Source organism: Polyodon spathula, chromosome 21 (genome assembly GCF_017654505.1).
Source record: "Polyodon spathula isolate WHYD16114869_AA chromosome 21, ASM1765450v1, whole genome shotgun sequence".
Lineage (NCBI taxonomy): Eukaryota > Metazoa > Chordata > Actinopteri > Acipenseriformes > Polyodontidae > Polyodon > Polyodon spathula.
In genome coordinates, this window is record NC_054554.1 from 21,358,981 (window position 1) to 21,383,893 (window position 24,913).

The 24,913-nt window shown below is 36.5% G+C and overlaps 1 protein-coding gene across 14 annotated transcripts in view; it reads left to right on the plus strand.

Moving 5' to 3' along the window:
* LOC121296614 (C-Jun-amino-terminal kinase-interacting protein 4-like) overlaps positions 1-24,913 on the plus strand; it is a 90,831-nt gene that overhangs the window by 19,026 nt on the left and 46,892 nt on the right. For 6 of the 14 annotated variants that reach the window (XM_041222339.1, XM_041222330.1, XM_041222334.1 and 3 more), the window contains exons 3-6: positions 2,827-2,897; positions 6,811-6,905; positions 17,954-18,107; positions 23,568-23,633. In XM_041222339.1, the coding sequence (XP_041078273.1) occupies positions 2,827-2,897; positions 6,811-6,905; positions 17,954-18,107; positions 23,568-23,633 (386 nt within the window). Of the gene's footprint in view, positions 1-2,826; positions 2,898-6,810; positions 6,906-8,564; positions 8,903-17,953; positions 18,108-23,567; positions 23,634-24,913 lie in introns of those variants that run through there. The other 8 variants (XM_041222335.1, XM_041222336.1, XM_041222338.1 and 5 more) reach the window with 5 other exon arrangements.

Genomic DNA, 24,913 nt, shown 5'->3' on the forward strand with positions numbered 1-24,913 from the left:
CACAATTTCACTCTGTCCTTACTTACTAAATATATCTTGGTATTAGATAATAGATAATTGTATAATAGATAATAGATAATAATTAGAGAATAGATAATTGTCTGCTCTTTAAAAATATGCAAAAGATTTTAATAAGAAGTCTGTCCCACCAGATGGCTCCTTGAGTAAGCAAGGGAGGCACTGAAGCCTCAAATTTAAGCAAGAAAAAAAATCACATACTGAGTGATCCCAAACATTTTTCTTTTTTGCATAAGTATTAATTATTTTGCACACAAGATACTACATGAACGTGGTTGAAAGCAATATCAGTTGATGGAAAATCTTCTCTGTGCTGTACTGCTTGCCATACAGTCGCCGGAGGAGCGGAGGATAAGGGAGATTCTACCTACTCCTGCAGAGTGATTAACCAATCATACTCCTCCTACTTTCATCTCGTAACATCACACACGTTAAAAAAACAAACAAAAACAAAAACAAAAAAACACAGCCACGTCTCCTTCCTCTGTGTCTGCCAATCATTGGTCTTAACCTTTGCCTAAACTCCTCTAACGTGCGTTGATGTGTGGAAGGCGGCAGTAGAGAAGGAACGAGAAGCAGCGAAAGACGATACTTATAACTTATTTTTATTTATTTTTTTACTAAATAAAAATAAATACATAATCAAATAATGTAATTGCATTACATCTCACTAAATGTAAATATTTTGGGGTAATCAAACATACATATGCATAAAGTGCTTTATTTCAAATGTGCAACACTTGGTTTTCAGTAATAATTTAAAGTCTGAATGACATGGTGTTATTTATGACGAGTAAGCTTGTTGGTTGGCGGTGAATTAGACTAGACTAATTAAAAAAACAAAACAAAACAAAAAAAAACGTAATCGTCTCCTCTTGGAGTTTTTTCTATAATAGGCATAGTAATGTCTGCTTTATTTATTATTATTATTATTATTATTATTATTATTATTATTATTATTATTATTATATTATATGTATTAATTCACAATTGCATATTCAGTTATTTGCGTTTTGCTTTGTTGGTGTATCGTATAATAAACAAACAGAAGTGTTTAGGTAAATTGCAGCATTTGTATTGTATAGCATCGTTTCTTATGTAAAAACCTTAGCGAAAAAGTCAGACCCGCTGCCAGTATGTTATGCTTCCCTAATTTTTGGGGCCACCAGCTTTGATCGATTTCAAAAGTAAATGATCAATTAATCTTACAGAATGCGGTATCAAGAAATCGTGTGCAAAAAATAAATCTTGAAAAATAGGGGGTACGTCTAAATACCTTAGCAAAAGGGCAACTGGAAGGTATACCCAACATTTCACAATATCTCAGAATGAATATATATATATATATATATATATATATATATATATATATATATATATATATATATATATATATATAAAATATGGTTTTACATTTTGGTATTCATGGCCAAGTTTTTTAGCCTTCATATAACTCCTGAGACAACACTGCCCACTAGTGCCAGCTGCTGGAACAGATGAATGCATGGGGTTAGCGCACATAGTGAATCTCAAGTTAAAGTATTCATACTCTCCAGGAGGCAGCCAAATCCACTGTTGCAAAAAAGTACAGCAACATTGAAATAAGACTTTGGGAAAAGGCCAAAATTACCTTCTTTCTGCCAAAATAAAAAAAATAAATTGTTACTGAGGTCTATCATGTTTGAAGACCTAGCAGTCTTCCGTTAAAATTTCAAGTTGTATGAATGGTTAACTACTGTATAATCTTTTTTAAAGGAGTGAGAACTAAGGCTTTAAAATTAATTTTGTGTACCTGCTCATCAAGCATGTTATCAGTGTTCGTTTAAAATTTTGGAATAGATGTTTTTGTTCTTTCTATAGATATGCTGATCGATATCGATATATCATTACTGCATAGGTACAAGTAAGAAGCACCAACCAAAACCAATTTTGAAGTCTTGGACAATGGTTTCATCGCTTTAAAATAACTTCTAGTTCATTGAAGGCCCCCTCAGTACAATCTGAAGTATAACCCTGCTGTATATTTCTAGAACTTTCTTCTTTTTTAACTCCTTTCATAAGGTGTAGATAAGGAAGGAACCACTTTTTTGTGGCACGTAAGAAAAAATAAAAATAAATAGTCCTTCCTCAAAGCAGTGTATATACGTGGTAATCCCCAGGGTGTAGGTGGCACTAAAGTTCAGACCTAAATCATACATCTTAACTGTGCAAAGTCACCTTTCAGATCATATTTAGTATTTGCATTACAGTTCATACCAGACCTCGCTGTCATGCAAGAGGTTCTGCCCAGATCTGCATTCTCCGTTGCTGTTGCAAGCCGCAATACTTTAGCAGAGCTTTTAAACTCAGGTGTTTATTTTCTCTCACAAGATGCCCTCTGGTGGTAGCAAAATGTAATATCACACACTTTGATAGGGACTTTTTTTTTTTTACCTTTTAATAGCTTTGCCTTTAAAGAGGGACTCCTGATTATATATATATATATATATATATATATATATATATAGATATATATATATATATATATATATATATATATACTGTACCTACATGGACCTGTGTGTAGCACTACCTGTTTAACTAAAAACAGAATTTGTCTTAGTGTAGATAAAGTAATGTAAATGGTTCAAGTGCACTATTCCCACTATTATATTTAATGTTGTGTAAAAATATGGTACACAGCTGTGTTCTTTGATCCTCTGTGTCACCTTTTGATATTTGTTAATTGGACGATAAAACAATACAAACAGTACTTCATATGTAATTCACCATTACTGCTCAGTGTCTTAACAGTTGTTTCCATTTTAGTCAGCAGGTTAGATGAACGGGAGGCAGAGCTGAAGAAAGAGTACAATTCACTTCATCTGAGACACACCGAGGTGAGATTAAATCATTCTTTTTTTAATTTATTTTATTGGCTAAGTATAGCCAAACCTGAATTAATAGGTCACCAACGGTTGACTGTTTTGTTTCAGTTAGTACAACTAATTTTATTAACTGATTAGACATTTTGATATTTTCAGCATACATCATTTAGCTTGTTTGGTGTTTGGCCTTGCCTTTCTTAGGTACTCTGAGCAGGCTGAGAAGCTTGCATCTTGAATCTCTCAACCAATGCTGAAATTTAGTCAGGAAGGCAGTTTGACTGCCAACCCCCTTTAGGAAGGCCAAAAGTGAGCAACTAAAAGAAAACATATAGTTTGTTTGACTATTATTTATCTGATAATGTATCTTTACCCAGCACCCACAATGATGCTGTCCAGTGATGAATAATGCAAGGCTCACAGTTCTTTGTGTGCATCTGATCTGATTACGCTTAATGGAAGTGGTTGATCTGGTATCACAATCCAAAGTCCTCCTTGCTTACTGTTGTCGTGCGGTCGGTATTATTGTTGCAGCATCTGTTTATTATAAAACACTGTGGCTGATATTTTTTCTTTATGTTGTGGTTCTATTGCTGGGATTATTTCCATTCACTCTTATTCAGGTCATGCCTTGCAAGGTGTGGTTTGTGCTGTGTCCTGTCAGTTTCAAGAAATCCAAAACGAGACCTGTTTGTAATGTCACTACATCTAAATATCCACAGGTTATTTTGACTTACCGAAACCAAGCATCAGATGTTTCAAAGGACCTCTGAGGTAAAGCCTTGGAATACACACATGTAGCAGCTGATCAGTCGGAGTCACTGAAGCAACAAGACAATTTTCATCCCCAACTCAAGGGAGCGCAAAAGTCAATGTAACATGTCCTATAGAGCCCTCAGCCAAGATCATCAACCTGGCAAGACCAGCAAGCTTCTAATCTCATCTTTCGCCTTTAATGGCTGAGCCACTGGGGACACCCCTCAGTAATATTAGATTTATTATGAAAATGGAACACTTCGATTTCATTATTTTTGGTAAGGATCTGCGGTTGTCAGATTAAAGTTGTCATGAATGGTCTGCTTTTACCATGTGTGTGTAAATTTGAGGAGTAAGCACAGATTATTATTTTTCTCTCTGTGATTAAAAACTGGATATGTCAACAACAACATGGCCAGTGCTGGGCTGCCTGAATCCTTGTTCGATAGAACAGAAGTACTTTAGGTTGTTACTGTAGGTTTGTATCTAATCAAACTATACCCAAGTCCTGTTTCTCATTACATATCACATTATATGTGGGGATTTTAAAGCTATCTTGATTTTTACTGTATTTAAATAAATAAATATATAAGTAAATTTACTACAACAGATTAGGGCTCAGAAAAATGTTCGTTTTTATCACAGACTAAAAGACATGAAAACATTTCAACCATATCTCATCACTTTATCTGAATTAGTGATTGTGGTACAAAACAATACAAGTGAAGTGCTGTTCTGGGTTTGTGCTGGCCTCTGGCGATGGCTCCGGAACGTATTAGCTGTCTAGTGATAACAAGCAACAGATATAGTACAAAACAAACACTCATGGTTGATTCACAAAAACACAGGTCCTTCCGGGTCACTTTACATTAACCAAAATGAAGGAATAGATTACTTCTCTTCGACCCCTATTTATACTGTCACACATGACTAGGGGTCTACCTGAATCGCGATTTCGCGGAAATCCTGAAATTGAGGGGTCACCGCGAAATTCACTTCTTTTATGGGCTAGTGCATACCGAACAATTACAGAGAGGAAAAAAAAAAAGAAACCTCATTTATATGAACTACTGCACAACGCAAGTGGTGCAAACTACTTATCTTCCTTCTGTAGATAGCCCATTTTTATTCCTTCGCCATCCTGTGTGCATTGCATTAAGCAAAAGACAAACAATGATTGTCCACAAATAACGTTAACTAAAAAATTCTCCAGAGTAGTTAACAACAAAGTTTTAATCCGCCTAGCAGTGTGTCTGTACTGCTTTTCTCTGACCTGTACGGTGCAGGAGGGGGTGGGACAAAGTCAGGGCTGCATTGTTTTGGTTTAGGTTGCTAAAATCTAGTTTTCAAATTTGGATGTAAAATAGTAGAATGACAAAGGAAAAAAGCTAAGTATATTTTGGTGATTGTTCATGTCAAGATATTTCCCAAAGAAACTATACATGCAGATGGAGGTAATTGTTTTGCATGTCATAATGTGTCTGGAGAAAATAAGGTCATTTGCTATTTAGCTTCACAGGCCAAGTAGTCCAGGGTACTCTCTTCCCATTACTTAGAGCCTTCACAGGTTGGGAGGGAGATTTACCACCAAGAATCATTGTCTTTCTGTCACAGCATCTAAAGAACCGCTGTCACAATGCTGATGAAGCTTGGTTAGGACATTCTTTAGCAAGTTATTGAGTACTGGAATGTGGGGCTATAAGGAGGTGCCTGTCCATCTACAGTCTATCTGCCTGTATGCATGTGACACAGCACCACTCCTTTTTAATTGTAATTAAAATGAATTTGTTTCTGCAGCATCTGCTTACCTCCAAGTATGAACTAAACCCCCTTAAGTAGAGAGACTAGATGAACCTTTAATAAAATTGAGTACAGTAATATTTAAATGGCAGATCTAAGCTGTAACTCTATTTATAACTGTTTTACACTTGTAGATTTGAAACGACTGCGAAGTGAAGAGCAGCAGAACTGGGTCATGCTCTTGAGCCGCTACGTTCAATTTATCAGCTTTTAACAGAACAGCCCAGGGCTACAAGTCACATCTTTATACTGGGAAAAAAAAAAAAACAACAAACTGCTCTACATGTTAGTCAAATAAGACACAAATTATATTTTATTTGACAGTTTGAAGACATTTGTAAAGTTTGAAAAACAAGTATCATACAGTCATGTCCCCCCCCCCTGGTTGCGGCTGTAAACTTCTAAATTAGCTGTCAATATGATTGACAGCCATGAAATAGCAACAGAATGTACACAGCAGTATAGAATAAGAAACGCCAGTGAATAGTTTAATGAAAATTTGATAAGTGCTATTTAGGACCTAGATGTCATTTGGTAAACAAGTGGGATTTTAGTATCACGGCATAGTATGTTACAATGACTGATTTTAGAAGTATGTGGAATAATTTATTGTGTTCACAAGCTACATGTAGCAATGTGTGACAAAGAGACGGACAGATTTACAGACACCTCCATGTATTTCCACAATGTGATACTCCCAATAACATATGCTAGAAAATGTTCATACCAGGTTTCAACACAATTTAATAAGTGGCTTTCCAAATATAATGATCTTGCTAGGAAGTACATTCGTATTGTACATATGAAATGCCGGCTGTTCACACTGCTCTCCGGTCTGTTTTTTTCAAGCATGTTTATTCTGCATTTAGAGTGTCTCAATATTGTGGATATTTGGCACAGAAGACTTCTCATACATACAGTTTCATTCTTTGTGCTTGCTTCTGTCAGTAATGGTGTTGTATGGTGCTTGTCTGATTTCCATTTAAGCATTATATTAGAATAAAACAGATTAATTGAAAATTATTTTGCAAATGGATAAAGGCTGTTAAGGTTTAGGCTCTTAATTCTGCATTGACAGAAACAGATAGCCATTAAATGCCTGTCATACAAACATACAATTTGTTTTGCCAAAAGTGTAATCCTAATAGAACAATCAATTTACAATCCAATACAAATTCTGTTTTTAATTAAGAGTAAAATTAAAACCTTTTTTCCTGTTAACAAAATATCCTTTTATAATACCCTCTTTTCACCTGCACATCAACTGGTGCTTCACAAGAAGACTTGTCTTATGATGGAAGATCAGCTGTATATACGTAATACAATTTGTATGTCTGATTTATACAGCATGTATTCTTTTTGTATTATACAGATGATTCACAACTATATGGAACACTTAGAACGCATCAAAATTCAGCAGCTAACAGGGGGCGATACTCTAGAATCTGGGACACTTGGAAGAGTTAGGTAAGTATAGTAACGTGTTTCTTTGCTTGATATAAGTAATCTATACATTTAACAACACAGAAAACATGTAACTGTTTGTGGATTATAGTGTTAATAAGATTTATGTATTGCTCAAATGCTATCTTATGTGTTTATATTATAGACTTAAAAGCTGGATTACATTTTGATGGAATATTGAGTCTGCTTACCTTTTAGACAGTTGTCTAGTAAACATCTGTTGGGCACATCAAGGACTGAGATGTTTATTGATGTGTTCCTGCTGTTGATGTTCAAAGGGTTTTGTATTGTTGTGTTTAGGGGTTCACAAAGTTTTTAGGGGCGTCGCAGTAAGACCGTATCACAAGCAGACATATTCTGTGTAATGAGTTGTGCATTTGCAGCAGGGCTTTTGAAGAAAAAAAAAGAAATTTTATTTTCAAAAATATATTTTGAGAGATTGCTGTGGCCACTGCCCTTTTGTTGCCTGTTTTGTAACCGTTTTAAAATAAAAATAAAAACACAAAGTTTACAATTCATGTAAATATAGTATAGCCTAAATCACATGAAAACATAAGATTTCCTGTTGAATATACGCATGCTGCTTTGTTTCCTGTCTGCTTAACATATTAAGCCATACCAAATACGTTTCTTTGAAAAAATCAGAACACAAGTTGTATTTGTTATTTCATACATTAGATTTAGATGTAAATTAGAGTAAGTTATCATAACAGTATAGCAGTAGATTACTGAATTGCCTGTCCTCAAATGAGGACAATGGCACTTAATGGGTTAAGCATGAAAATACAGCGTGACGGGAGCCAGGGTTAAACAGGACTTGCACATCCCAATATACAGGACTTACTGCAGAAATACAATTATATTGAACCTCTGATCTGGAGACAGAAGCAGGGCTTGATTTATTATAACCTCTGTTACATGACTTATGATGCAACTGGCTGAAACAAGAGGCCTACTACTTGCTCCAACCGGTTAGAGGAGGCTGTTCATCTGTTGGCTGGGGGTTGCTACTGTAGTGTGTAGTGTCTGCAGCAATGACTTTGTGTTTTTTCTTGTGTATGAATCTGGGAGAAAGGAGACAATTCAGTACAGAGAAGGGCCTGTGTTTTTGTTTTCTATCGCTTTGAAGGCTAAATAAACACTGTTTAATATATTCTTCTGTTAACTTCTATTGTTTGGGTGGAAATATAATCTCAGCTTCTTATGAGGACATACGCAAGCAATGGCAGCTTACTGTATGTTGTAAAATACACTGTTTCCAATGTAGAACTGTAAATGTCGGAAAGAGAAAAAAAATCACAAGATTTTAGATTATTTGAAACATTATGAATCTAAAATACAGTACGTACTGAAATTAACATAAAGCAGCTGTATCACAAATTTAATATTTTGGGGCTCTGTTAATTTTTAAAGCCTATGACAATTTTTCTTTAGAAAACACAAATATATTGTCTTTTTAAACAAGCGCTTCATCTGTTGATGGCTCCGGGAACTCTATTGTTCAGATCTGTGTTTGTCAGCCAATAAGTTGAACGCTCTCTCCTGAGGGAAGCGCACAATTTAATTGGCTCTCTTTGTGAGTTGCTGCATTGATGCTGAGGAGAGGGAGTCTGCGAGCTGCATGCCTTTCACAGAGCAATGATGTCACTGCTCAGTGACTGCTTCAGGAATAGGCTGCACAGAGCTGCTGCTGCTACTGTTGCTGCTGATGGCATTGTTTTTGTGGGAGAGTGACAGTCTCTGGGAGCTAGGATACACCCACGTCGAGCTCCCCTGTGCAGCCTTCCCCACTGAATATCTCTTCTCCTTGCCTGAGCTCCACAATGCCAGGGCATAGTCATGAGTCCCGGCTGCATGCTGCTGTTTGTGTTTGGCTTTGTTGGCGGGGCGGTGGTCATTAATTCAGCGATCCTGGTTTCTCTCTCCGTTTTGCTGCTTGTGCACTATTCCGTTTCTACTGGCCTGCCGGCTTTGACGCAGAACCTTCCAAGGATAATCAGGTACCGGTGTGGCATTCAGATATTACCCCCCACTTTGCCTGCCTGCCTCCCTGTCTGTGTTTCCTTTACCTCTCCCCTCGGAAGGAAAACTTGAATCATATATGGCTATTTAATCATAGTTTTAAATTGTTACTTGTAGGATGTTAGATTGTTTTGCAAAGTATAGGCTACTGTGTATTGTGTATACTACTGTACAATATTTTTCAAGTGATATAATTGCTTTATAATCTTTCTATTCTGCAGCTTTCTATGCAGATTACAGTGCTACAAGCTGAATCTCAGTTAAAATAGGTTGATGCTGTACAAGGGATACAGAATTAAGTCTTGTTTACTGGTGGAACTAATCAATACTTCACCGTTTTGGACTTTGAACTGAGACTATTTTGTCTGTCTGTCTGTTTGTTTGTTTGTTTGTTTGTAAGCATCGTCAGTCACCAGAGCTGCATTTTAATAAACCCTGTTTGTTGTACTGCGTAACAGAGCTTTTTCATTGAAATCATTTTGCTGTGCGAGTGTGGCATGGATGCTGTTTTATGGAGTAATGATGCACAAAGGTTCTAACCAGCTACTGTAGTTTACCCTCTGATGCTATAGATCAGGCCACAGAAATGTCTGTGCCAAATTGCCCTCTGATCAGTTTTTAACAAATTGGATGCTTTGCGACGCCAAACCCCATCCCTTGGAAAAATGTTTTGTGTGCTATATTTGTCAACTTTTTACTTTGTTAGTTGTATTGTAAAGCTTTATTTGGCATGCAAATGTTGTGTTGTGTACTCAACCTATATCATCTGCTCCTGTATGTTCTTAGTAACTGGTAATTTCACAGGTAAAGAGCAAGATTGGCCTTGTAAAGTAGAAGTGGATCTCTAATTCAACTAGCCGGCAATTTTATTTGTTAATCTGACATCTAACTATTAAGTAGTTAATGTGACACAGTGAACATCACTGAAGGCTGTGAGCAGTACGCAGTATAACATCTAAGAAATAAGAGACTGCGCTCAGTTTGAAAAGCACACATATATACAACCAATTACATATTCATTAAGAAACCTTATTTGGGAAGATATTAAAATGATTGGATTTCAGGAACTGGTGGTTATGCAAGTTATGATGGTACCCTGCATTGAATCAAATGGAAAACATTTTTGTTTGAGTGATTTTTACACCCTAGTTTTGAATTTTTTAAAGATGCAGTCAGATCTACTTGTACATTTGTATAGCTATAATACCCTCGCTAATACAACTGAGGGGTCTGTGATAAAATGAGTTACTGTAGAGGTATTTGTAAACATCAGCAGGGGTGGACAAATCACTACTATGTGTGGTAGACCGATGGGCAAATAAAAAGTAAACTGTGGTAGCCCACCACAAAGTTTGGTAATTGTAAGGTGGTTAGGTTCAGAAAAGAAATCCCACATCACTTCTGAGGGCCACTAATAAAATGTTTTTTTTTTTTTTTTTTTTTTTTTTTTTTTAAACCATATATAACCAGATACTGCCAAAGTTTGCTAACAACCTAGTTTCTGGCAATATTTCTACCAAACAGTAACAAGCTAATAATAGTTTCTTCATAAAAATGTAAAAACCTTTTACCAGTCTTCACTAGCTAAACAATTTTGTACCGTTTACTTTTATATTTTTAAATAATTATAAAAATATCTATAAAATATATATTTTTTTTTCTTTACCCTGTGCACTCACACTACCCACTGCGCATTCAGTGACTAAACTCTGGAAGTGTTGCGTCTTGAAAACAAATGCATTCTTATTATACAATCAATATACAGTAGTACAGTACAACTAACTTGATGGCCTAAACGTGTACACAGAATATAAACATGAGCACTGCTTTGTGCTGACTTAATAAAAGCAACAAAGTCAGGGTATACATTTAAAATAGTACAAATGCATTGCACACTTTATAAAGACATTACCATGTGAGGGGGCTCCCTCACAATACCGCTAGCTAATTGTTCAGTTGGAAATAAATAAAATAGTGCACCTTTATTAACTTTCTACTGTGCTGGAGCTGCAGTGTCCCTTCACCTCAGTAACACTGTGATAGCCGCTGAGGGTTTGTGTTCTCTCTTGTTTTTAATTGTTTATATATTTATATATATATCTATATAATATAATATATATATATATATATATATATATATATATATATATATATATATATATATATATATATCTGTCATGTCACTGATCTTGCAAGCAACTAATGAATGATTAAAAAAAATGTCATGAATCTTAAGGCATGAACCAATCACGATTGGATTCGCTGGTTACTATAGCTACCGCTTCAACTGAGTTGGCATGTACTAAACGGGAAGTAAACTTAGGTGGTTTGTTAGTCTGTCTGTACAAAATAACCAGAGATCTTCTATATAGAAAATCTTTGAAGTAACTGATTAAGAAAAAATCTTTAAAGCGTCAGTAGTCCCGCTGGCTTTGCAACATTAGTCAGGTAGTCTGGACCCAATTTTTGGTAGCCCCCATCGCCCGGACGACCGATTTGTCCGCCTCTGATCAATAGTTTAAGCACAGTACAGAAACCAGGACCAAAGGACACAGTTGGAGATTAAGTAGCGATAGACTTGGGACAGAGGGAAGGAGACACTTCCTCACACAGCAAGTGGTGACAGTATGGAATGGGCTACCTGGTCATGTTGTTGAGGCAAGAGTTGCTTGGATGGAACGGAAGGAGCTTAGACTGGTTGAATGTTAGTTGACAAGTTTGTCTAAAATGTTTATTATAATGGATCTAGTTTCTGTTTTTGAAGAAATAGGAAATGATCCTGAATGCACATACTATTGGTTCCAACTCCAAGTTTTCATTTTTTTTATGTAAAAAAAAAAAAAAAAAAAAAATCTAATTGGCTTCCTTGGCCGTTTTTCATTTTCAAACATTTTCATTGTATTCAATATGTATTCTATCTTTCAAAATTGAAACCATTTCCAAATATCCAGTCGATTTTTATTGTTGTTATGATTATTATTATTAAATAGTGATTTAGCTAATTAGCTAAAGTACAGTTAACCCTGTATTACAAGACATTTCTTGTTCCATGATTGATAGATGATAAAATTATTAAACACTTTTTTGCCTTTTTGCAAATTGTTAATTAAATAAAATATGACTTGCACGTATTGCTCACAGGAATAGAATTTCGCACAGTAAGCTGTAGTGACTTTGGTATACAATTTATTTATATATATAAATTAGTCTCTAGGCGACATCCACACAACATGTCAGAAATATAAAACAATAGTTTATTTAAGGGAAAAAGGAGTGCACAACTAATTAATATTACAGAAAGGAAAGGCTATTGGTTAGAGATACGTGAATAGTATACAGTTTATTGATTCCATAGTCAAACGATTAAAACGACCATAACATCATTAGCATACATGGTTAATATACTAATATTGAATATGTCTTATCGCACAAAGTGTCTACTTTGCATTAGTATTTTCAATACCCATTTCTTGTTGAAATCGATCATGTCAGTATGCACGAGAATTAATTCAGCTTCCCATTCAGCAAGGAATCCAACATTCTCATACCTAGTTTAGCAAATTGGTTTTACCATGTTAATTTAGTTTAGACGTGATGTATCAAACTAATAATATGTTATCAACCTCGGTTGATTACATATTCAAATTAACTCAAATGGGGCAATTATGAAATTCTCTGCATTTGAGGCAACACCTTTTGAGCTGCACATTTCAAACAAACATAATACATTTCTTACACATTCTAAAACGGGAAGTTATATTCTATTCCTAGAACAGATTTTAGCCAGTCAGAAGATTGGTTCTTTCTTGCCTTTTGTAAATTCGAACACGTGTGCTCCCATGACTCTGCAGCTTTGTTCAGAGCAACACACTGGAAACCTCAGCTCGCAGCAGAAGCTCGCAGCTCACTTCGAAAGTCAGCGGGTTTCGTGATTTTCTCTTCAACCCTGTGATTGGTTAGACTGGTTCTTTTGGGCAGTGGCTGAGTCCACGTGAAGTGTCTTTCACTGGTTGTTCTCGTACCGACGCGGCCACTTGTTCTCCATTGGACAAGGACTGGTTCTCGTCTTAGTGTCAAGGTACTCCGAATTGTCTGGATTGTTGCCCTCAGCAAAACACTACTGGCGTCGAAATGACTCATTCAGTGATATGTAGAGATAAAACACTTGTCCAGCAGTTAGTTTCCGACTCTTTTTTTCTAAAAACATTCTTTGTCAGTGGGGGAGTTTGTGACAAGACCAAGAAGACGCAGAGAATGGTTTAAGATACCCTCTATATATTCCAGTTCTGTTACTTTCATGAACAGAATATGATGACCCCCCCTCTGACGCTACAAAGCCTACTTTAAAAAGAGAAGAAAAAATGCATGCCGTTTAAAGCATAACTATTTCACTTTTTAACAAACAGTTAAAAGCATGTCTGTTGGTACTATGCTATGATTAGCAGATGCTGCAGTTTAGCATTCAAAGAGTTAATGATGGTTCCAATCTGCTTCATTCCAGCAAGGGTTCAGAGAGAGCAGCTGATCAGAGAGGTTTGACAGCCTCGCTGGGTTTGCTGCTGCAGGATGGAACAGATTTTTGGCAGGAGCAGCGTTGTGTTTTAGCGGTCAGATGATTGTATAATGTGTCCTTAAAAAAATTAAAAAATAAAATAACTTCAGGGTACATTTATCCTTTTAAAAGATATTCATCCTCCTTTCAATGATCATACTTATTGTAACATAAGCTAGAAATTGATGCAATGCTAGAATCAGTTTTATTGTCCTATGTGAAGGTAAGGCAGTCATTCCGTTTTGATGAAAGTAGTTTGCTGTTCAGATGTTTCAGAATTTCGCAAGAAAAGCTAGTTTGATGTACCAGGAACTAAGATGTAAATCTGTCCTTTGCTAATCAGAATTAGATATACATTTAAGAAATTAAAATGTATATAAATCCATATAAATTGGTAAGAATCTGAACTAAACATGCATTACTAGCATTAAATCAAATGTTTCTGGTTAGACTTAACTTAGATTAGCATTCTCATTGTGTTCAGAGAACTGACTGAAATGGAAAGCATGATGGCCGATTTACTGGGCAAAGAATTAACTGACCATTACTGAACCACTGTATTTGGTAACAGGCAGACATCTGCTTTTTAAAACTTCGGCGCTTTAGACCTGCTTGCAGCAATGTGGAAATATGTGCCATGCTTTTTGTTCTTCCATTATTTTAAATCTGTAAGACCTGTAGACTACATAGGATTCATCCACAGATATGAATTGGATTCTCTGCCCATGGGGTTCCTTTTTCTCAGTGATGTCTCCTGTGTAAATATGTCCCTCTTCTTTATTTTAAGCATTTTAATTACTGTATTTTTTAGATAATTTGAATAGGCCCCCCACCTTTCAAAGAAGAATAAGAATAACATATAAATATGTTTTGCCTGATAGTGATGGCCTTGCAAGTCCAAAAGAAGCTTAACTGTTAGAATAGGGCATGTGGTTTTAAATGGCTGCACATAAGTCCATGTACTCTTAAAATATTACTAAATATTTTTGTCATGTATAGGCCTATTTCAAACAAAAATGTAATGGATTCTGGATTCAAACAATGGTTGAACGAATGACCTCTGGCTTTAAAAAGTACTATACAATACAGTACTTTTATATTCTGTATCTGTTTTGAAATTGTTTATATCATGCTGTATGCCTCAGTAAGTGAAAAACGTAGTGTTAAGCCTTTTGTTTCTCTCTTCCAATGGAAATAGGAAGACTTGATAAATTATGACCTGCTTGCGACCTGTGGTGGTTTTCTACAAATGTTAGCATTTTATTAATTACTGTACTGCCCAACATTTTAGACAACCCAATTTACCCCTGTTTTTCATCCTAATATTTCACCACAACAATTCAAAGCAGTGAAATGTATAAAGAATAACGTATTTACATGTTCAAAATGCTGCATTTTGAATGTGCTAGTGCAAAAACATAATCGTCTTATTGTGTTGGTAGGAAGAGTTTATTTAAACTGCCCTGACTGTAAGGTTGATGACACATGCATCTGTCCAGTACAGTCTCGTCAGAAGTTGCAATCGTGGTCAGACATGAACAGTACTGATTTGGAGGTGCTTGAGTGGAGCAGCTTGTGTAGCCTCCTGTATATAGCCTAACTATCCTGTTAAAATCTGCATATGTTGTTGTTCAGTATTTTGGTACATTTACACAATGCATGTTAATAGTGAGTATGAGAAATAGTGTATGGCTTATCAGAATCTTACTTAGAAAATAAGCATGTGTCATGGTTATCCTGGAAAGCAAGTCAGTCGTAGTAAATGGTAGGGATGTGCTTTTGTTAAATTTTTATGAACATTTAAACTCTTTGCAATGTCAGCATTTAAACAATATCCACACACAATCACACACACACACACACACACACACACACACACACTCTATATTTTACATTATGATGTATCCTGACAGCCCTGGTTACTATTTTCTAAGTAAATAAACCCAAAATAAGCAAATAACATTTTAACATCGCAAAGACTTGACTACAATGTAAAAAATAAAAAAAATAAAAAAAAAACATTAAAGTATATTGAAATGTTTATATTTATGGTTGTAATTAAAGTTGCTAGTGAAGATGTAACTTTATACTATGTACATATTGAACACATTTTTGGATAGTATAATGTTTTTTAGAATAGTGTGTTTCTTAAAGGTTCATTTAATGAGAACAAAACAGGAACCTGTTACGCTTTTTTTTTAATTTAAACTCTGCCCCAAGTGATATGGTTTCATTTTTTTTTAAAGACGAACATCACCCACTGTACAGTGCGAAATCTGGTTGTGCTTGCAATTGAAAAAATGTTGAAAATACTTTCACTTCTGGAAAAGGTAATTTTATTACCTTTTCCAGAAGTGATAAAATAGCACAATATTTTGGAATTTTAAAGACCACTGTGACTGATACTTAAAAGTCTGCCTCAGAGATTTAAAAGTTTGCGGTCTTTGATAGTAGAGGTGGGATTTTTGAGATATATTGTTGTTTTTAAATGCCAAGTTAACACACAATCAAGTAATATATTAAGTAATGAATATGTTTGCAGCCTTGTGCAGTTAATTGTATATGTTCAGCTATTACTAAATAACGTGAAGTATTCAGATTCACATATCCACACAACTTTATATTAAATTGTAAAAAGAGATGCCTGGCCTACCTATTTGAACTGTGTCTCAGTGGTCCTTTTAGTGCAGTAGTTCAACATACAAATAAAAACTGTACTAAACATAAACGGCCGTTCGGTCCAAAGGCTTACAGAGCAATTTCAAGTGAAAAAAGCCATCCACCTATAGGAAGATTGGGGAATGGGGTCCACGAGTCTGTGGTAATTGCAACTTTTTAGCCCTTTTGAAAGTTTTGTATGAACAGCTGAAGCATGATCTTCTTCAAGTTTTTCCAGCCACGATGTTATTGTTTTATGGGTCGGCACAGTATTGCGATAACCTTAAATCAGTTTATAAACTGCAGCAATCACGATTCACAAACACTGTTCACATAAGGGATAATGTGGTCACACCCAGTGTTCGGCCAGACCTGTAGTAATGGTGTAGCAGTGTTGTTATGGATGTTTGGATGTTTGCTTTTTATTGCCATCAGTAACTCCATCCACAATTTTCTGAATGTTTTCATTTCAAACTGTGAAGCATTGAACTTGTGTTTTTGTGGTACAGCAATTTTGTTTGACATAATTATTTACATATCACGGTTTTCTCTTCCGTTCTGCAAAATACTCCCAAACATGGCTTCCTTTGTTTTAAATATAGAACAAACTCAGGAAATAAAACTCTAGTCATCAACGTTATTTAACCCTGCCGTGGAATTGATACTATACCACGCCTGCTACAAGCATAAACATTAATAATTCTCATCCCTAGTAAACGGATGTTAATTTCAAGGATGTACAGGTGTACAGTATGTGCTATTATTCAAACAAACACCATTATTATCAAGGGATAATGGCATTGCTGTGGCATGTTACAAAGTAATAATGGAACTCCCAAATCAATAAAGGTTGAGGTGTGTGATTGACCAATCAGAGAGCAGCATATATCTCCCTTCCGTTTTATGAATGACAAAGTAGGCTACGATAAAAATCCTGTTTTACAGGATAGGCTAGATTTTACTTTGTTTTTGATTTTCAATCTTCCATTTTCCAGATAGATTACCCAGTAGTCAAGAAAGTTTGAATTGCTTAGACACATTATGTGCGTGCATTAAATCACCTCTTCATTAATGCTTATCCAGCTAATGCATTTGGCATTGTATTTAACTCCTGACCAAATGTCACACAAGCTGCCATTTAAACAAACTGCCAACTCAACATGTCATTTCACATTACTCCAAGTAAAACAACACCAGATTTCTGCAGAGACTCACAAGCCAGTAGAATGTCATTGTGAAGTTGCAAAGTAGAACAAGCTAAATCTGTTCTCTAGACCTTTGGTTCATGGGAACAGTTTGTGTGTTGGTTTTCTTTTTCTTATTACTCCTATTGTTGGACTAGATAAGTAAAATCAGCTAATTTAATGAGTGGTAACAACCACAATGCATTTCTCTACAGCGTCAATAAAACACTTTTCTTTAATACAACAGATTACTTTAAGTCTAGCATAGCTCCATCACATGGGATAGTCAATTATGGAAGAGGTAGAATTTTATCTGTATCGGCTGATGTCTGTTTTTAGAAGATGAAATAGTCTAAAAAATGTATAATCAACACTACCAGTTCTGTCTTTTTGGAACCAATAAAAGCATGTATTATAGTGAATCTCTCTTTCTTGTTGTCATTAAAGTACTGCCTGGTAAAATTCTTGTACTGTATGACCGAATATATACAGTAGAATAATAATAAAATATCTACAGTGCTTTTTTTGTAAAGGGTAATTGCCACTTCTGAAGCAGTGATATTTCTGACAGTGTAGATTAACTAAGTGCTATGTTATTTTGTTTTCATTATTCATTTAATTTTCCATGTGCACAGGAAAGATCGGCCTGTTTCCCTTGGGATTTTCCCCTTGTCTGGAGGAGACCCCTTGCTCACACCGGATGCCCAGCGAGACGGAGCTGAGACCGCCGGGACAGATCTCTGGAGATTCAACAACCTCAGTCACCCCCGCTCCAACACAAGCCTCAAGGTGGGTCCGAGCGGGCTGGCAGGCTTCACTTCTTCACTCACAGGGCCCAACTCAGCCAGTCTTGTCTTCCCCCAAATACCTTTGTTTCAACCAGTTCCCTTCAATTTTTATTGTAGTGGGATGTACGCTGGATAGTCACTGCAGTTACAGACGAATATGATTTTTCATTTGGGAAGCACATTTATTACAGATATTTTACAGTAGTTGAAACAGACAAAAAAAACTGTACTGTTGATGAATAAGGTGAGAAACTTGGCCTTTGATCCAGTGCAACATAATTTTTCTAAACTTCATCGCATATTTTAGTGATTTGATTTTACATACTACATAATACCTATTTTCTGCAGCGCATGACTAGAATTCCTGGGACAAAATTACCTTTAATACGCTTTTTTGCTTCTTGTATTTAAACGTGTCTATGAATGTATAAAACCTCAAAAACATGTGATAACCAAATGAAAATACTGACAGGCTTGAAGGATGGTAAGATGGTAAACGTTATTTACAGTAGAAAAAATGCCTGTTGTTTTGGGGGCTTTTTTTGCATTTTAATAAGGTTATGTTAGAATGCCTAGACAGAGAACATTGCATACAAATACAACCCCAATTTATTGAAGCATATAAAACTGGGTGTCAGTACAAAAAAAAATAGTCTTGTCTCACTTGATCCACACCAACACTTGAAGAGACATGGAGGAGGGACACTGAGCTTTTGTAAGATGCTTGTGAATATTCATTTAAACTTGCTACTTTTAATACCAAGGTCTACGGAGGGAAATCAAATAGTAAGGATCACATCGCCTGGGCAATCTTTGAGAATTCAAATCAGAACACTATGTATGTTTCGCAGGTAAACAGTAAATGCTCTTGGGACTTCTTGGTTTCCATTTGGCTTTGGCATTACACGTAGTCACAGCTTGTGAGCAGTAAATACTGAACAATTGGTGGTTCCCAGAAGTCGCTTGAAATCAGGAGGGGCAAGCCTCTGGAACTCTGTCCCAATTTCTATCAGAAATACTGGCACAGTCGAATCTTTTAAATCAGTTTTAAAAACGTATTTGTTAGATGAACCCGCAGGTGAAGAAGCCGGATGTGGAGCTCCTGGGCTGGCGTGGTCACACGTGGTCTGCGGTTGTGAGGCCGGTTGGACGTACTGCCAAATTCTCTAAAACGACGTTGGAGGCGGCTTATGGTAGAGAAATGAACATTCCATTCTCTGGCAACAGCTCTGGTGGACATTCCTGCAGTCAGCAATTGCATTCTCCTTCAAAACCTGAGACATCTGTGGCATTGTGTTGTGTGACAAAACTGCACATTTTAGAGTGGCCTTTTACTGTCCCCAGCACAAGGTGCACCTGTGTAATGATCATGCTGTTTAATCAGCTTCTTGATATGCCACACCTGTCAGTTGGATGTATTATCTTGGCAAAGGAGAAAAGCTCACTAACAGGGATGTAAACAAATTTGTTGACAAAATTTGAGAGAAATAACCTTTTTGTGCATATGGTAAATTTCTGGAATCTTTTATTTCAGATCATGAAACATGGGACCAACACTTTACATGTTGCGTTTATATATTTTTTCAGTGTACAATGAATATATTGCAAAGAGTCTGGCAAGACTAGGTGTTAGGCAAGTTACAGTAACAGTAACTAGATACATTAACTTATGTTGAAAAAATGTAACTACTGTTTTTAGTTACTGAAACTGGTAGTTACTTTTCAGGCACAATTTACATTTTACAGATTTTTTTTTTGCTTTAAAGATCCAGCTATTAGACACTCAGACCCTCCTCTGACATAATTTCCTAACAAAAATATTTAAAAAATGCATTCTTGTCACTTGGTATGACTTGCACTGTTGAAGTGCTTTCTGATTTCCATGTTATGCATTAGTCAGATATTTTTACATGTAACAAAAAGTAATCTTTAGTAACCAGCACATTCTATTACCTGTCTGAAAAAAGGAAACATTAGTTAAAAATTACTGTAAAATGTAATCAGATTACAGAAGGTTACATGTAATGTTTTACTCCACAGTAGGTATTGGGATACAAATCAGGTAAAGAAATCCTTGTGATTTTGTTTTATTTTTATTATTTTACCTGAAAACATTTGAGTCATTGTTGTTCCCTGCAGACCAGTACTTTGTGTTTGAGGAGAGGGTGAAAAGGTTAACATGTAATATCTCGCAAAGCCCACACTGGAGAGCATTTGCTGCTATAGCAACAGAGCAGCATTAATAATGAGATAATGCAGTTAGTAAGCATATTATAAACCTGTTTCACTTTTCCTGTGGAATTACTACTAAAGCACGCTGGGGGTGTCTAATTAAATATAAAAAGAAAAAATATTTGCCCCCTGTCTGATTTTCTGCATTTTTGCACATTTTTCACGTTGAATTTTGTCAGCTCTTTTTGTGGGTTGTAGTAGTATATAGAGGGAGTCTGAGAGAAAAAAAAAATGACACCAAAGTTTGGTGTGCAAGGTAATCAACCATGCAATCTTCAGGTGTGAAAAAGTTATTGCCCCCCTATTTAACGCAACCCAATTAAAGGGATAATTAGGGTCAGCTGTATGAATACTTTGGTTAACAATCAGGGCATATTTAGGCCAGCCCTGCCCAACTGTCAACACACAGGTTCTAGAGGCACATCATGCCACGATTAAAAGAAATTCCTGAAGACCTCTGGAAAAAAAGTTGTTGATGCCCATCAGTCTGGAAAGGGTTACAAAGCCATTTCTACAGTGGCTCTCAAAAGTATTCACCCCCCCTTGGACTTTTCCACATTTTATTGTTGGATTAATTTAGTAGTTTTTGCCACTGATCAACACAAAAAGTCCATAATGTCAAAGTGAAAAATACAATCTACAAATTGTTCTAAATTAATTACAAATACAAAACAGAAAATAATTGATTGCTTAAGTATTCACCTCCTTTAGTCAATATTTGGTAGAGGCACGTTTGGCAGCAGTTACAACCATGAGTCTATTTGGATGAGTCTCTACCAGCTTTGCACATCTGGTCACTGCAGTTTTTGCCCATTCTTCTCTGCAAAATTGCTCAAGCTCCATCAAGTTGGATGGGGACCTTTGGTGAACAGCAATTTTCAACTCTTTCCACATATTCTCAGTTTGATTGAGGTCCGGGCTTTGACTGGGCCACTCCAGGACATTGACCTTTTTTGTTTAAGCCACTCCAGTGTGGCTTTGGCTGTATGTTTTTGGTCATTGTCCTGCTGGAAGATGAATCTTCTCCCAAGTCCCAGGTCTCTTGCAGACTTCAGCAGGTTTTCCTCCAGGATTTCTCTGTACTTTGCTGCATCCATTTTGCCCTCTATCTTCACAAGCTTTCCAGGCCCTGACACAGAGAAGCATCCCCATAGCATGATGCTGCGACCACCATGCTTCACGGTAGGGATGGTGTTCTCAGGATGATGTGCTGTGTTAGGCTTGCACCAAACATAGCACTTAGCATTGAAGCCAAAAAGCTCTATTTTGGTCTTATCAGACCATAGAATCTTTTTCCGATTGGTCTCAGATTCTCCCACATGCCTTCTGGCAAACTCTAGCCGAGATTTTATGTGAGTTTATTTCAACAATGGCGCTCTTTTTGCCACTCTCCTATAAAGGCAAGTTTTGTGAAGCACCCGGGCTATTGTTGCTGAATGCACAGTGTCTCCCAGCTCAGCAATGGAAGACTGTACCTCCATTACACTTACCATAGGCCTGTTGGTGGCCTCCCTGACTAGTGCCCTTTTCGCCCAAATACTCAGTTTTTGTGGACGGTCTGTTCTAGACAGATTCACACTTGTGCCATATTCTCTCCATTAAAGAGTGGAGTGGAGTGGAGTGGACTTAATAATGGTCTTTACTGTGCTCCGAGGGATGTTCAATGCCTTGGAAATGTTCTTATATCCTACCTCTGATTGGTGCTTTTGAAGATCCTTATTCCGGATTTTCTTTGAATGTTCCTTCATCTTCATGATGTAGTTTTTGTTAGGAAATGTACTAACCAACTGTGGGACCTCCCAGAGACAGGTGTATTTAACCTAAAATCATGTGAAACAACTTATGCAATCAATTATTTTCTGTTTTTATATTTGTAATTTAGAATAATTTGTAGATTTAATTATTCGCCAAACCACAGTCGGAGCTATATTGTCCAAATGGAGAAAGTTTGGGACAATGATCCAAAACACCCAAGCAAGTCTACATCAGAATGGTTGAAGAAAAAGACATTTTAAGTTCTGGAATGGCCTAGTCAAAGTAGCAAATGGCCAAAGTCCAGACCTAAACCCGACAGGGAATTTTTTTTTGATCATGGACATTGTTGACAAAGCATGTAGACCCCCCACTCCTGGAATAACCCATAACTTAGGCATGTATAGCTCACCTTCAAACCGCGAGCAGCGTCTCTGCCTTTTTATTATAAATGCTTTCCTGTTAAAATTGTACTGACAGTACGCTTGCGTCTTATACAATAATAACAGTCTGCATTTTTTATTGATCCTCATCAGCACCTGTGTACCAGTTATGTGAACCCCTGATTACGTATCAAGAGGATACAAGGTGTTGGAAAGCCATATTCTCTGCAGAAAACATGTAGACTGCTGTGATTAGTCTATCCTGTAGGACACAGTGAGGTGTTTATGCAAAAAGAAAAACTAGAATGCTGAATCCCTATATTCATTGATATCAATGTGCCTATCGAAAGATGATAGACATGGTCTACTTCCATTTAACTTTTATAATGACTAAGGAACAAGAACTCTGTATGTGACCTAGTTTATCTGTGTGATCGTTGTAGTTGTGGTTCACAGCACTAAATGGTTGGTTTATGACAGATTGGAAAATCTTTTCATTTTTGTGTTGTTCGGTTTGTATTTGGGCTGAAATTTCGTCCTGTTTCCACTAAATGCCAGTATTTATTAGAAACACAAAGGAAATGGATATAGTTTGTAAACTGCTGTAATTGTGTGATGCAGAACCTCTTTCGTGGTGGTGGTGAGCGTCCTTCCGCAAAAACGTTACCAATTTTGGGCGTTTATGAGCTTGTATTTGTCACTGTAAATAAATATTTTGTATAACAATCACAATTTATTTTATATTCAGAGAGTTCAAAAATGAGTTTTTAATTTAAATTACAATATGAACGCGTACCCCAGTGTGCACACTTCAGATTCCAAGTAATTTATGGTGCAGCTGGAACACAAACCAGGAGAGCTTTGGACCTCAAGAACTGGAATTGTGCACCCCTTTATTTACTTTTACTTTGACATACATGTTACAATATATATGCAGTTGATTCAGAGCCTGTTTTATAATAGAAAGCCTAATCCTTTCCCCATTTCAGCCTTTTGAAAACTACCCAGCACCGGACCTGTTTACATGCAAGATGCATTTGGTTGTTTTATTGCATCTTTAAAATGCAGTTCATTTTAATTCTCTTCCCAAGCAGTTGGAGGCAGATGATGTTCAAAAGCAAAGGGGTGGCTGGGAAAATGCGATGGCCGCTGACAGCAAGGTAGCTGAAATAAGTAGTCCGCATTGGAAACCGTAACCAACTACCACGTGTGCTGTGGCCTTCACTAGTCTCTTGAGTTTTTAGCAGCCCACAATACACAACTTGATGCACTGCATGCAACCTGTAACGTAAAAAAATAAAATAAAGAATAGGGCTACATGGCAACGCACGAACTGTCGCATGCAACTTAGTTTATTTGCCAATTGGTAGCCTATTCTTGGTATTACAAAAACCCTGGTTGAGATTACACTGTGAAAGTGATGACAGATTCTGCACAGGCTACTCCTAGGGTGTTTCTTTGGTTAGTCACATGTTAACTGTATTAAGTTGCATGCAATATGTTGTGTTTTGTTTTGCTGACCAAGTGGTGGAATTATTAAACATGGTAGTTTTCCTATTCTAACCACTAATTTAGTGATGCTAACGTGTCTCTTTTTTGTTTTTAGACTGATTAGCAATACTACCGTTTTGGTTTTATTTTCTTCTTAATTTTGTCTAGTTGTTTTGATCTGTTTTATTGAGTAATTCTGATGCAACTTGAGGATTAATGTTGATGTTTTTTTTATTAAAGTATTCATAGTGGTGATTGTTTGTCTGTGACCAGTGTATTGTACAGTATGACAAATACATTAATGTGTCCATCAGTTCATTTCTATCTAGGCCTGTATCAGGGCTCCAGAATGTGACTAAAACATTTTTTTTGGTAACTGTCTTTTTGGGTTTAGGTGCCATTGGCACCTGTAACCCCAGAAATGCTGCCTGCCCCGTTAAGAAAGTTTGTCTGGAGTCCTGTATATCTAGTTGTGAAGTCCATATTCTGTCCATTGTGTTATTAAAAATGTACTCTTAAGTTTGTCTGAATATATGATTTTGTTGCCCCATTTCCACTGCCTGGCGCTCCCAGCTACAGCTGGCCGTGGCAACAAACAGGGTTCCACTGCTCACCCAAGGTGGTGGATCTTTTCAGGTTTTGACTCATACTCAATGTAGCCATACTGGTTACAAAGGAAGTGTGTCATCACACAGCCAGCAGGTGCGTGTAGAGAAGAAACCAACAGGAAAATCACTACCTTTTGTGGCTGATTTTCTTTCATATAGCCAAAGCCACACACATTACATTTCTTTATTGTATTTGCTAAACCGTATTCACACAAGGCAAAAGTCTGGTTGCAGTGCCTTTTTAAAAAAAAAAAAATATTATTCATGTTAAACACAATGATAAAACCCAGCTGTTTGTTTGGGCTGTGCTCTCCTTCTTAACCAGATTCTTTTTTATTTGT